General features: G+C 42.4%; 1 protein-coding gene across 1 annotated transcript in view; it reads left to right on the forward strand.

Annotated features, from left to right (window-relative positions):
• Positions 1–14,355, forward strand: part of itcha (itchy E3 ubiquitin protein ligase a) — an 86,648-nt gene that overhangs the window by 68,941 nt on the left and 3,352 nt on the right. Inside the window, exons 15-23 of the mRNA XM_084316252.1 lie at positions 2,535–2,606; positions 2,798–2,886; positions 3,268–3,427; positions 3,706–3,839; positions 4,128–4,268; positions 8,227–8,347; positions 8,608–8,712; positions 11,695–11,791; positions 12,077–12,149. Coding sequence (XP_084172378.1) covers positions 2,535–2,606; positions 2,798–2,886; positions 3,268–3,427; positions 3,706–3,839; positions 4,128–4,268; positions 8,227–8,347; positions 8,608–8,712; positions 11,695–11,791; positions 12,077–12,149 — 992 coding nt within the window. The remainder of the gene's footprint in view (positions 1–2,534; positions 2,607–2,797; positions 2,887–3,267; positions 3,428–3,705; positions 3,840–4,127; positions 4,269–8,226; positions 8,348–8,607; positions 8,713–11,694; positions 11,792–12,076; positions 12,150–14,355) is intronic.

The following is a 14,355-nucleotide window of genomic DNA, read 5'->3' on the forward strand; positions in this document are numbered from 1 at the left end:
GTTGTTGTTTTTCTCTCTACCAACATATTTAAAAAATTATTTATGGGGCAAAATCATCAGAACAATCTTTCATATTAATACCAATATGATAATCATTATAAGTACTATATGTTTACATGATCTAACATGCTTCTCTGTGCCAAAAATGCACAAATTCCATTTAGCTGTGTTTTGATTATCTGACATGTTACACATGGCTCATCGTTAACAAACTGGATTACTTCATTTAATATCCTTTCTCCAAAGAGCATTTTTGCATTTGTTGTCTACATTTCAGGGGCATTTGTAAAGGTGCTATAGATTTTAATAATACATCCACAGAGCTTTTAGAAAGGTGCAGAATAAAATTATTGCCCCCCCCCCCCCCCCCCGCGTGAACACTTTAGGCAACTAACATGTGCTTCCGCATTGCTCTGATTGGCCCACTGACCCCACGTGACTCTACGCTCGTTTTCGCCCGCACGCCGGTAACGCAAGCGAGCCTTGTAATGTTAAGCGACCTACTTGCGGAAATGGGAATGTACATATTTATCAAAACAACTACCAACGCGATTCACTCTACCAGACAACTACCAGATTCACTCTACGAGATTCACTCATAAACGTTATATAACATAACGTTATATGCTGTTATTTCGTGTTTTATTCATAACGTTATATGCTGTTATTTCGCGCTTTATTCATAACGTTATTTCGCAACACAGCCCAGCTGTCGGAAACTGTAGATTGAGGGGGTTTGATTCAAAGCCCTATCGAAACTGTCTTGCACTAGTATAAAGCATCAATGTGCAGAAACTGTACATTGAGGGGGTTTGAATCACTGTACATTGAGGGGGTTTGCATCACTGTTTACACTCACACCTTACTGTACCATGTTCTACATATAGAACCCCATCTCATGCACCGGTTTGACGTTAAGCTAAAAACAAAGATTTTCGCCCATCAGCCCGTTTTAAACAGCGTAAATACGACATTTCTCTCCGTTTTTAAAGCAATCAACTTATATACGCCAACTCCCCCACACCTTAGCTAGTATCCCTCCGTTTTTTACAACAATCCGACGGTTGCAACATATTTAAAACACATAATTCATCGCTAGTCATTACACGCCAAGACGCTCATATTTTCAAACCTCTTTGTCTAGTTTAGCGACACGACAATTCAACATTACTTTTACAGTTATACTGTTTATTAAAACACACACGTATTTAACAATGACCTCAAGTACTTCCTATTCATCAATAAATGAGGCTGCGTTCCTGCTGCAAATGAAATCAAAGATGGCGGTTTTCTGTTTTCGTTCTACGCTCGGTGCGTAGAGCTGCTGGGATTCACGAAGGAGAGCGCTGGCCAATCAGAGCAATGCGGAAGCACATGTTAGTTGCCTTAAGTGTTCACGCCCCCCCCCCCTCCCAAAATGATTGATGAATGAATTTATGATTTTTAAAAAGGTTCCAAAATTAATGTTTTTTTAATTGTTTTATTAATTTCCCCGTACAGTGGAGTGCACCTGATTGGATAAATGACATGCTGGTGCTCTAGTGTGACATCTAGTGGCTGAATGTTATCTATAGCACCTTTAACACTTTCGATGCCGGCCGTGTTTTCCTTTTTACCCCCTTGAATGCCGCCACCCACTTCAATGTTAGCGTTAAAAACGCATAATCTATGTTTTAAATTATGTGTCTAATCTGCCCGTCGCTTATCAATGACTTGTTTGCAGTCAACATTGTTGAAACGGATTGTTTTTTAATCTGTTCATATCCTTTTTATAGCATTTCGAAAAGCTATCGTTCTCTCGAAAATTTCCAGAAAATAGAAAGATTCCCCATAAACGGCATTTATTGGAATATTCTCGAATACACTAGACACGTTGTCATTTGTCGGCCTATTTATGAATAATTTTCAAATAAACGCTAGATTATCGATAGTATATGTGTACTTATGCACACTATAGAAGCGAGCTGAGAAATCGATTACCTCATTTCCTCAATATCACACACACACAGCCACACACACACACACATACGGGACACGCTGAGATATGTCAAAACAGCTCCGATTACCCCAAGACTGGTAACATAGATTCCTTACCTTAGATCAGATGTTCTCCAAAAAGATTGTTCCAATTCCTGATCGCCATTCCAAATATCGATCACGTTTATTGATTGATTATTGGCTGCTGTAAATATATATTCCATATATATTTCCATCTCGCGATCACTTCCCTCTTGATCAGATGGCTCGCCAGCATAGTGGAGCCAGTAGGCTCCCCCCACACACATCCACCACACATCCACCAGTATAATCGAATGGCCTGCAGTTACACAGGGATATACGATAGGGGGCGGTATTTTCCCATCGGAGCTCCTGGAGGGGCTGCTGTACCAACGGGAGACTCGGTTGATGAAATATGAATTCAATACCGACAACACGTCGTCGGCACTCAAAGTGTTAAGAGCTTTGTGGGGCATTTTTGCACCAATTCCCTGAGTAACGCTCTCTCTCTCTCTCTCTCTCTCTCTCTCTCTCAGCAATTGTCAATGCCTCAGCACATCAAGATTACGGTCACTCGCAAAACCCTGTTTGAAGATTCGTTCCAACAAGTGAGTTCTTTGTGATTATTACGTTTGTGATCATCTTACAGCCATATATCACACCATCTTAATCACCTACCTGCGTGAAGTTGACACCCCATGCAATCAAGATGTGAACACATCCGGTCTTGTGTAACGGTACATTCCTGTTGACACCAAATTTCCTGAGCTGTCTGTAATTTCTCTGTTTATATTGAAAGATCATGAGCTTCCACCCACAAGATCTAAGGCGGAGACTGTGGATCATCTTCCCCGGAGAGGAGGGCTTGGACTACGGAGGTGTGGCCAGGTAATTTTAATTCCAAATTCTTTCAACTCCTTTTTAAAGTGGCACATCACAGAAAAACAATGGTGATTTTATTTTGAACATCATCTACTATATTCCAAAGTTCGCGACTGTTTTGCACACATTAGTTTAAGTTGACATTTATTGAGAGTTAATGAGTTGGAATATCTCCTGAATATTTCCTCCCGTGATGTCATCAGAGGATACTGAATCCTTGTGTTGTGTTAATTACAGCCCAATGAAATGATTAAAGAAATATCAATCCCTATTGCAATATTTTTTCATCTTTAATAAACGAGCCTTTCTGAACTGCCTTGTTGAACCAGTCTGACCACTTCTTCTTCTCTCTCCTGTTTTTTCTTCGTCTGTGGTTTTGTTTTAAAGGGAATGGTTCTTCTTGCTCTCCCATGAGGTGCTGAACCCCATGTATTGTCTGTTTGAGTATGCCGGCAAGGACAACTACTGTCTCCAGATAAACCCTGCCTCCTACATCAACCCTGACCACCTCAAGTACTTCAAGTTCATTGGACGCTTCATAGCCATGGTACACAGTACTACCTGTCACTAGGACTGGGCGATATGGGGGCGGGGACATTGTGATATTTAGGATTATTTTCCGCTAATGATACATATCACAATATCACTTTAGTTGGGTATTGATAAAAAATAGTTTGTACTGACAAATCCCATAGGCCTGGATTTTTTGGCCACAGAAGTATCAATATGGCTCTTACAAAGTTGGGCCTTTTAGAATCGTAAATGCGAGCTTCACGAGACAAAATCGATGAAGCAATTCATGTCTTGCATTTTCTCTGTTTCTAGGCCCTGTTCCACGGCAAGTTCATTGACACAGGCTTCTCCCTGCCCTTCTACAAGCGCATCCTCAACAAACCCCTGGCTCTCAAAGACCTGGAGTCCATAGACACAGAGTTCTACAACTCCCTCATCTGGATCAAGTAGGTCTGGGGTTACAGTGGCAAGTGGCACATGCTCTACTCTAAACACGACAACATTCATGTTGATTGGATGATGACGATGCTTGATGTCTTTCAATCTCCTGTAGGAATAACAACCAGGCAGGCTTGTTGATTATCACTGATTACATGATGATGATGATTATCGCTAGTTACATGATAACAGCGATTATCGCTGTGATAACGATGGTTATCGTTGATGACTCTCTCCCATAGGGATATCAACACAGAAGGGTTTGGTGTAATGATAAGGATCTCTTGTGCGTGCAGGGATAACAACATCGAGGAATGCGGCTTGGAGATGTATTTCTCAGTAGACAAGGAGATCCTGGGGGAGGTCACCACCCACGAGCTGAAGGCGGACGGGGGAAACGTCGTGGTCACGGAGGAGAACAAAGAGGAGTACATCAGGTAGGCACAGTCAGGGGTTCTCAAGCTTTTTTATACCACGACCCCATTTTATTTAGGATCTTTTTTGGCGACCCCACACTTAATGTATTGCGTAATTTCAATGTGGAAATAAGGAATATCAAAATAAAAGCACACATTGTTGAACTTGATCATGCATGTATTAGAAAATGAAATTACAGTACAATGAAATTAATGAATATTATCAACAAAAGCAACGGAATTGTTTCTGTATACACATTTATAAAACTAGGCATATTTAGCCAAAATATGTTTCCAGAACATACTTTTTTTTTTTTTTTTTTTTTTCATATGCGATTTTCAATAATAAACTAAGCAAGACTTAACGGGAAGGGTGTGCTTGTACATTTGAACAGTTACATGATACATGTTGTGCTGAGAAAGAGGCAGAGATCCACTTCTACTCTGAAAGATCAATTTACGCCTCCTGCTCAGACAGTGGGAGGTCTGTTCCGTCATGCGTCATGAACGGATCTTGGATCCATTTGTCCAAATTGTCAGTGCTCTTTCTTTCGGGAAAATAGTTCAGCCCTTCTATGTGGCTACAGATAATGGGCTTCAAATAATTTTGTGCTACATTCTGTTCCTCCAAAAAGCCATCAAGCAGAGTAAACACCCCAAAATCTCCGCTGATTATGAGTGTCACAAACTTGAGTTTTTTAATCCAGCTCTCCATTTTAGCTGAGTCCAAACAGGTCTGTGTCCCGACCTTGTAGTCCCAGATTCAACATATTGAGGCCAGACGTGGCCTACGCTACTATATACCTGCGCAGGATGTAGTGAGATGTGTATCCTAAACGTTCGGCAGCATATGTGCCGTCTCATATGCTCATATGTGCCGTCATGCACGTTCGCAGCACTTTTATATCCGCGATTATACATGCGCAGGATGTAGTGAGATGTGAATTGGAATACTGTGTGGCCTCCGTTGATGAAGGGGTGAGACATGGCAAATACACACAGCTGCCAGGTGGAAAACTTGATCTGAGTTGGGCTCGTCGGATTTTCGCTTGCTTTTTTATTTATTTTTTGCCAATGTACGACCCCACTGTCGCCTACCCACGACCCCACTTTGGGAACCGCTGGGCTATGTCTTCCTCGTCCTGCATGTCTCACCCATCGCCTGCTGCTGGGAGGAAACACTGTTTTAATAATAATAATAATACACTTTATATATATAGCACCTTTCATACAAGAATTGCAGCCCAAAGTGCTTCACAGCAGTGATGTAGACACAAAAGAGAGACATAGGCATAAAATGAGCATAAAATTGGCATAATTATAGACTTATAGAATTTATATTAAAACCTCCCGGAAGACATTTAATCGATTTTGTTTTCAGGTTTATCATCATTCATCTATATTGAAATTCTTTATTTGGAATTATCCCTTGAGATGAACCATCTCGTTTTCAAGGGGGTCCTCAGCTTACAGAATACATAAAGTACATATCTGTACTATTAACCATAACAAAACAAAAAGAAACGAACAAAACCAAACCCAAAACAAGATGGAATTCATAATAAACAGGTTCAAACAACATCAAACAAGAGGAACACAAGACGAACAAACAACAAAATACAGAGCACATATTAAAGTCATTGCGTCAAAGATCTGTTATACTCTTATTAGTGGAAACATGAACAAGTAATCTCAAAGTGAGAGGACAGCGCAGTTTTAAACAGTTGAGAGGATGTTATAGAGCGAATATGAGCTGGAAGATTGTTCCAGTCAGATGGACCTTTGAACCTAAATTATTTTTTGCCAACTGAGGTGGTTACATTTGTCGGAACTTTAAAAAAAAATATCTGTGCACAGTGTCTCAGTTGATGACTAGAGGTGAAAGGGTCCATATACTGTTTGAGATATTGCGGATAATTGAAATTAATACATTTAAAAATTAACTGTAACCAGTGCTGCTGTCGTCTTACTGTCGGAGATGACAAATTAAGGTTTTCATACATGGTGCAGTGGTGAGTCAAATATGGACAGCCAAGAGCAAATCTGCATAGACGGTTGAACAATGTGTTGAGTGGAAGAAGGTTGGTTTTAGGTGCAGTTTGATAAACTACGGTACGTCAGCGTAATCCATGATGGGTAAAATTAGTTGATGAACCAGTTTCTTTCTGACAGTGAGTGTGAAACATTTTCTATTGCGGTAGAAAACACCAGCACTGAAGTTGACTTTTCTAACGATGTTATCTATATGACATTTGTATGAGAGTTCTGAATCAAGCCATAGACTAAGGTATTTAATGTGATCAACTCTATGCAGTTGTGTATCTCATTACAAACGGGTGTAAGACAAATTATGTAATACAGTCCCCTGGGGCCACAGTGCAGTATAAGAACAATAACAAGATACAGACCCCTGGGGCCACAGTGCAGTATAAGAACAATAACAAGATACAGTCCCCTGGGGCCACAGTGCAGTATAAGAACAATAACAAGATACAGTCCCCTGGGGCCACAGTGCAGTATAAGAACAACAAGATACAGTCCCCTGGGGCCACAGTGCAGTATAAGAACAATAACAAGATACAGTCCCCTGGGGCCACAGTGCAGTATAAGAACAACAAGATACAGTCCCCTGGGGCCACAGTGCAGTATAAGAACAATAACAAGATACAGTCCCCTGGGGCCACAGTGCAGTATAAGAACAACAAGATACAGTCCCCTGGGGCCACAGTGCAGTATAAGAACAACAAGATACAGTCCCCTGGGGCCACAGTGCAGTATAAGAACAATAACAAGATACAGTACCCTGGGGCCACAGTGCAGTATAAGAACAATAACAAGATACAGTCCCCTGGGGCCACAGTGCAGTATAAGAAAAAGTGACCAAAGACAAATTAATAATTGACGTGAAACACAAACAATGTCGATGATAATTAAAGGGATAATGTAGGGATGCAATATATGGCATTCATGAGACCGTATGAAAACAATGTAGCATCAGTTATTATGTGAAGCGTACTGGTGCAATAAAGTGTCCAAGTGCAGTATAATCCATGGATCCACTGCCATACCTTCATATACCTTCATACCTTCATCAGTGATAGATTGATTAATCTGGCAGATTTCTGACATTTTTAAATCTGCATCGGCCGATGTCTACAGACACATCTTGCATTTTTTGCTTGCTTTTCTCTCTCCCTGTGTTTGTGAGTCTCTGTGCTTCAATACACCAAGCTAACTTGGCACAGTGTTTAATGAGATAGTAGTGGATTCGTCAGTCAACTTTATTTCTTTGCCCCATTGCTATGTGAACAGAACTTCTCATGGAGCAGGTTTAGCTAGTCGGAGTATGCTATTAATTTTAGCGTGTGGTAAAGATGAGCCTTGACATTCATACATTTTTGATAAATGTGGAATTTTAGAGAACATTTGTTATAATCTGGCCATTTACAAACGTTATTTTTGTTGGTCTTTTTGTTTCTGGTGAGTGGCATTTACCCCCCCCCCCCTCACATGACCACAATATGTTGTACATTTATATTCTAGCATAATTACATAACATAGTAGTCAAACACTTACACCGGTTCCTGACAGGCAGCGAGCGAGCGAACTGGAGACGAAATCGCGCGCGACACTGTCCTGATATGAGGCGGCGTGTGTCTGTGTGTGTGTGTGTGTGTTACCTGCAGCACACGGGGGCAAAGCAGCCTGTGATTCTTGACCAATAAAAAGTATTTAGGGGCGGGACTCTGACGCGTAATCGCTCAACTAGAGACACAGTGAGCGAATATTTGAGGGGGGAACGACATCGCCGCTCAGTTCGCTGTCGCTCGCGGCAGGTCAGGATAGTCTGATTGAAACGAATACATTTGAATCATTTTCGGAATCACGCTCGCTCGCGTCGCTGCCTGTCAGGAAGGGGTGTTACACATGTATAATTTATTTGTCCTTTCTTATGCGTTATTTTGTCTGTTTCATCCAGACTAGTGGCAGAGTGGCGGCTGTCCAGAGGAGTGGAGGAGCAGACTCAGGCTTTCTTTGAAGGCTTCAATGAAGTCCTGCCTCAGCAATACCTGCAGTACTTTGACGCCAAAGAGCTAGAGGTACTGAACTATGAACCAAAAACACCAGACAAACGGACAAAAGAATGATGCCAAAAACCCAACATCACTGTCCTCTCAGGTTCATGTCAGAGTTAAAAACAACACACATTCGGTTGCATTTGAGAACAGTTCATAACATATAATAAAAAGGAAATAGGGTCTTGCTTGAAAATAACCAGAACTATCTTTTAATGGGATATTCTGTCTAGATATCCATCCTCTCAGTAGGCCCCCGGTGTAACATGTGATGTGTCCCTCAGGTGATGCTGTGTGGGATGCAGGAGATCGACCTGGTGGACTGGCAGAGGAACACCATCTACAGACACTACGCCCGCAGCAGCAAGCAGATCCTCTGGTTCTGGCAGGTCTGTACATGCCTACGAGGTTGAGAGACATAGGGCTGGGCGATACGGAGGAAGCTTAATATGAGCTCAAAAACAACTTTTATTACTGAAGTAATACATTTTATTACCGCCTCAGTCGGTGCGCGCACATGACGACACTGTGCAAAATGACTGCCCCGACAGTGGCTCGGGAGGTAGAGCAGTCGTCTGATAATCCAGAGGTTCCCGGTTCGATTCCCGCTCCTCCCGGACAGCTTGTCGAAGTGACATTTAAACCCCTAATGGCTCCTGATGAGCAGGTTGGCACCTTGCATGGTTGCCTCTGCCGTCGGTTTGTGAATGTGTGAGTGAGTGGGTAAAATGTGAGGAACAAATTCTAAATCGCTTTGGATAAAAGCGCTATATAAATGCAGCCATTTACCATTTGTCTTTTTGTTGATAAATCGGTCGGTTTGGTCTAAACGGAGTCAACCAGCTTTGTTAGTTGATTTCTCGATTTCCATGCCTTTCTTTTTTTTCATACTGAATAAGTTATTTACTGAAAAATATTAAGCACATCTCTGGCAAGCAATAGGTTTAGAGAGATGTGGGTGTTCTGACCTACAGCCAGGCTAGCAATCCAAGGTCTAGTCCTAACATTGCAGTGTAGCATTGAGGAAAGAGCTTAGCTTACCGGAATCTGCCCAGCAGGTGTCCGGCCTGGAGGAGCGCTGCCTGGGCCTCCCGGCGGAGCACCATAGTGGTGGGCGGGCGATACAATACTAACTTGAGGTCTTTTGATAGTTTGGTTGGTCCGGTGACAAACAACGTTTTTGGTGTTCACCATGAGTAACATGTGAGTTTGTGTCACAAGCTTCAAATCAAATAAAATTTATTTGTAAGGCCCGAGAACACACGTTAATGTCCGCATGGGCCGGACACGTCTTCTTTAAACAAGTCAAGAAGAAACATCACAATAAATAAAGAACAAAACAAGAACACCATGAAATCCAAAATCAAATGTAAAATGAATACATTTTTTTCTTTCCATGTGAAGGAAAGAAAAAACTCACAAAAAAACCTAGCAATAGGAAAAAAGCACCACAGGCAATGTGGAGGGGAGAAACCTTAGAAGGGCCGTTCAAGAGGGGATCACCCTTCTTAGATGTCCGTGATGGTAGTGTTGCTATAAAACATCAGTCTGAAACACCAGCCAACCTTTTTATTGGTGATCGGTTCCCGCTTTCAGTAGTACACACGCGCACTCATTCCCACCCATTCATCAATCGCTCGCCCAGGTATTTCTCTCAATAGAAAACAGTTGAGACAAAAGGTGAATCAAAGGAAGGTAATCGAAAAGGAAAGTAGAGAAGCCCCTCCTATTCCTCTCACTCCCCAACACTGGGAAACACTTTTACAAATTAAAGCAACTAATCCCATTAGTCACCAAAGTCCTATAATTATTAATGGACTAAGAAGCTCTTAGTCGAGGGCAGACCCAGTTCAAATCCAGCTGTGTTCCTAACAAGTAATTTCTCTCAGGCAGTCTGACCACAGTTAATAGCAAATTCACAACAGCATGCAACGCTTATCAGCCACGGTCATCATCTTATGGCCAAGCTCTGTTTTTCTCATTTGACTTTGACAAAGAAATACGTTCTTTTTGGATTTATATTTATATATACCGTACTTTTCGGACTATAAGCCGCGGCTTTTTCCCCCATTTTTCGACCCTGCGGCTTATATAACGGTGCGGCTTATATGTGGACCAAACCCAAAAATGTAAAAATCGAAATATTGCTTTTTTTACTGCATTGAAATGTTATTTATCTGTTCCCACTTCCCTTATTAAATATGCAACTTGTTTGTTGAAATGTTAATAAATGGGAGCATCCTCAAACAGCCATCTCTCTCCCGACAATCCCCTCTGTGCACGAACCCTTACATATGGTAATTAAACATTAAAACACCTGCGGCTTATAGTCCAGTGCGGCTTATATATGTACACATCATTCAATTTAGCTGCTACGGCTAATAGTCAGGTGCGGCTTATAGTGCGAAAAGTACGGTATATATAAAGCTAAGGTCGCTTTCACATATAGTTTTGGTGGACTCGGTGCGGTTCTGGGGGTGAAGTTGCAACATTGTTGCATTTTTCATTTGGTTCGCCTGCGTTCACACAGATATCTGTGAGGCGGACCGAGACCTTCTGAACAATGTCACGCGGTCGAAAAGGGCGCTTGTCTATTGGACAGTGGAAATGTGTGTGTGGCTGCGATCCCGTCTGTGTGTGGACTGCGTAGCCCTCCAGATCAGCGGAGCCGAGTTTTGACATGACATTGATCCATTGTTCTATTGAAGCACATTACCACCATCCTCTCGCTAAACAACTTGTAGACCACTGTGTTTTTATGAGTGCCCACAAGTAGCTGTTTTATTAATAATATAATAAGCCGCGCGCCTCGGTAATAATGATAAGCCGCGTTTTTTCTTCCTTCTTCCCAAGATGGATAGATAGATAGATAGATAGATAGATAGATAGATAGATAGATAGATAGATAGATAGATAGATAGAGAGATAGAGAGATTAGATGCAGTGTGCTTGTTTTGCAGTGAGTGCTGTGAGCAGTGGTAATAATAATCACTTCCTATATTTGGTTCGCGTTTGGTTCGATGAAGCCGAACCGAGACCTACGTTTTCAGGCGGACTAGAGTTCGCCTGCTTGGTCCGCGGACCGAGTTCGACGCGCATTCACACAGACCCGAAAAACCGGACTATCGAATTCTGGTCCGAAAGTCCGGACCAAACAGCCCCTGTGTGAAAGCGACCTAAAAGAAGAAAACCTTCAAAAGAAGGGGCCGCACACTCCTCAGGACTGATTTTGCTTTTTATTTGTTTGGTGCACAACACGTTTCGCTTCCGCTTCCTCAGGTGCTATAACAAGATGTGCACAAGTCTTATTTAGTTTATATATATTATACATATATATATGTGTGTGTAATCATGAAACGATGTGTTGACAGTTTGCGAAGGAGATGGACAACGAGAAGCGGATGAGACTGCTGCAGTTTGTCACAGGGACGTGTCGGCTTCCAATGGGCGGCTTTGCTGATCTCATGGGTACGCTCTCTCCTTCTGTCTGTGTCTCTATCTCTCCTCTTCTCTCTCCCTCCCTCCTTCCCTCCCGTTCTCCTGTCCGTCAGTCTCTAGTGTAATAACTAAACAATGTGTTTGCAGTGGCTGTGTGTGTTTGTTGTGAGATAATGTACTTTGCAGTGGTTTGTAAGAGAGTTGCTGCGGGAGGCTGATGCTTCTCACACACACGCACACACACACACACAGTTTCATAGCGGTCACCTGTGTGTCACGTCAGAGTGATCTGTTATTCCCTCATCATTCATACAGGGAGCAACGGCCCGCAGAAGTTCTGCATTGAGAAAGTGGGCAAGGAAAACTGGCTTCCAAGAAGCCACACATGGTAAGAGACCATTGTTTGTTTGTTTGTTTACTTTCTAAAAAAGCGCTTTTACCTGAAGCACTGGACCAGATGTTCTGTCCTGAACTGATTTAAATGTCAACCCAGAGACCCTCTCATGGCACCACATTTCCACTGACCAGTAGGCACGGTACAGTACGGGTAGGCTTGCCACGCCGTGTTGCCTGTGCTGGTTTCCCAGTACACAACACACCCGCGTCAGTGTAGGTAGGAGCTGAGACGATAGAGGAGCACTCTTGGGGAGGAGTTCCCTCCGCTTGTTGGCGTACATTTCACAATTCAGGAGAGACGCCACAACACGGTGGAGGAATGCTGAGGCTATGCCGTCTTTCCTGGCCGTGTGAATATTTTAGGCAACCAACTTGTGTTTAGCGTTTCTCTGATTGGCCACTACGCCCATGTGACCGCGGCAGCGCGAGAGAGCTGCAGCGCGGAAATAGGCTGTCTATTGCCTCGCGCTGCAGCGCGGAAATAGGCTGTCTATTGCCATTCTCTAAGACAAACTCTAACCTTAACCAGCTCCTTAACAGCGCCTAAACGTAACCCTTCTAACCTTAACCAACTCCGAAACAATGCCTAACCTTAACCTTAACCAACTCTGAAACTATGCCTAACCTTAACCTTAACCATAACCAACTCCGAAAGAATATTGCCATTCTCTAAGACAAACTCTAACCTTAACCAGCTCCTTAACAGCGCCTAAACTTAACCCTTCTAACCTTAACCAACTCCGAAACAATGCCTAACCTTAACCTTAACCAACTCCGAAACAATGCTTAAAGTTAACATGCCTAAACTTAACCGGCGAAAGAATGCATGTTAAAAACTGCAGCGCGGAAATAGGCTGTCTATTGCCTCGCGCTGCAGCGCGGAAATAGGCTGTCTATTGCCATTCTCTAAGACAAACTCTAACCTTAACCAGCTCCTTAACAGCGCCTAAACGTAACCCTTCTAAACTTAACCAACTCCGAAACAATGCCTAACCTTAACCTTAACCAACTCCGAAACTATGCCTAACCTTAACCTTAACCATAACCAACTCCGAAAGAATATTGCCATTCTCTAAGACAAACTAACCTTAACCAGCTCCTTAACTCTTTCAGTGCCACGCCTGGTTTTCCATTTTACCGCTTGAATGCCACCATCCGCGCCAATGTTAACGTTAATATCGCCTAATCTATGTTTTAAATTATGGCTATGTGTCTAATCTGCCCATCGCATTATCAAAGACTATTTTCCAGACAGTGCTGTGAAGGCAGATCGTTTTTTATCGCGTCGTTGCCGTTTCAGAGCAGTTAGAAAAGCCCCCGTTTTGATATAAAAAACAGCTCATTCTGGAGCATTCTATGAAAATCGTCTTTTAGTGGAATATTCCACAACGTTGATATTCGTCGGCCTTTTTATGAATCGTTTTCAAATAAACGCTAGATGATCAATATTATACGTGCACGCACGCACATTACGGCCGCGCGCGGATAATCGCCTCGTTGATTTCCTCTCGGAGTTTTACATTGAAACCGAAAGAAGACATTTCACAAAACAGCTTATAACTTCATCAAACTTACTCTGATTATCCTACCACTGATAACATAGAGTCCTTACCTGACATCAGATGGTATCCAACTGGTATATTCCAATTCCTGATCACCATTCGAAAAAATCGATACGTGTATGGATCCAACGCGACACAGTGGATCTCCATGATCCGCGGGGATCTGAGGCTCCAGAATGAACTCTAGTAACCCCGGCTGGATCAGTGAACTGGAAAATGTGGAGTACCGGATTTTTTCCCCCATTCATTTTCATTGAGTCCATTCCAAAATCACTTATGTCATCTGGGAGACGACAGGGGGCGCTTTTTTCCACAGTGATCACCGGCGCAGCTCGGCAATACTCGGGTAGGCTCGGGTGATGCAATAATTTTTCAGATCGCAAAAAAAATAATAATAATAATAATTCCGAGAAATCTCGTGAGTGGCTAGCAACCACCTATAAAAAAACACGAGAAATCTCGTGAGTGGCACTGAAAGAGTTAACAGCGCCTAAACTTAACCCTTCTAACCTTAACCAACTCCGAAACAATGCCTAACCTTAACCTTAACCAACTCCGAAACAATGCTTAAAGTTAACATGCCTAAACTTAACCGGCGAAAGAATGCATGTTTAAAAAAAAAAAATTGAAGGGAAT

The sequence above is a fragment of the Notolepis coatsorum genome (assembly GCF_963971535.1).
Source record: "Notolepis coatsorum genome assembly, chromosome: 6".
NCBI classification, from domain to species: domain Eukaryota; kingdom Metazoa; phylum Chordata; class Actinopteri; order Aulopiformes; family Paralepididae; genus Notolepis; species Notolepis coatsorum.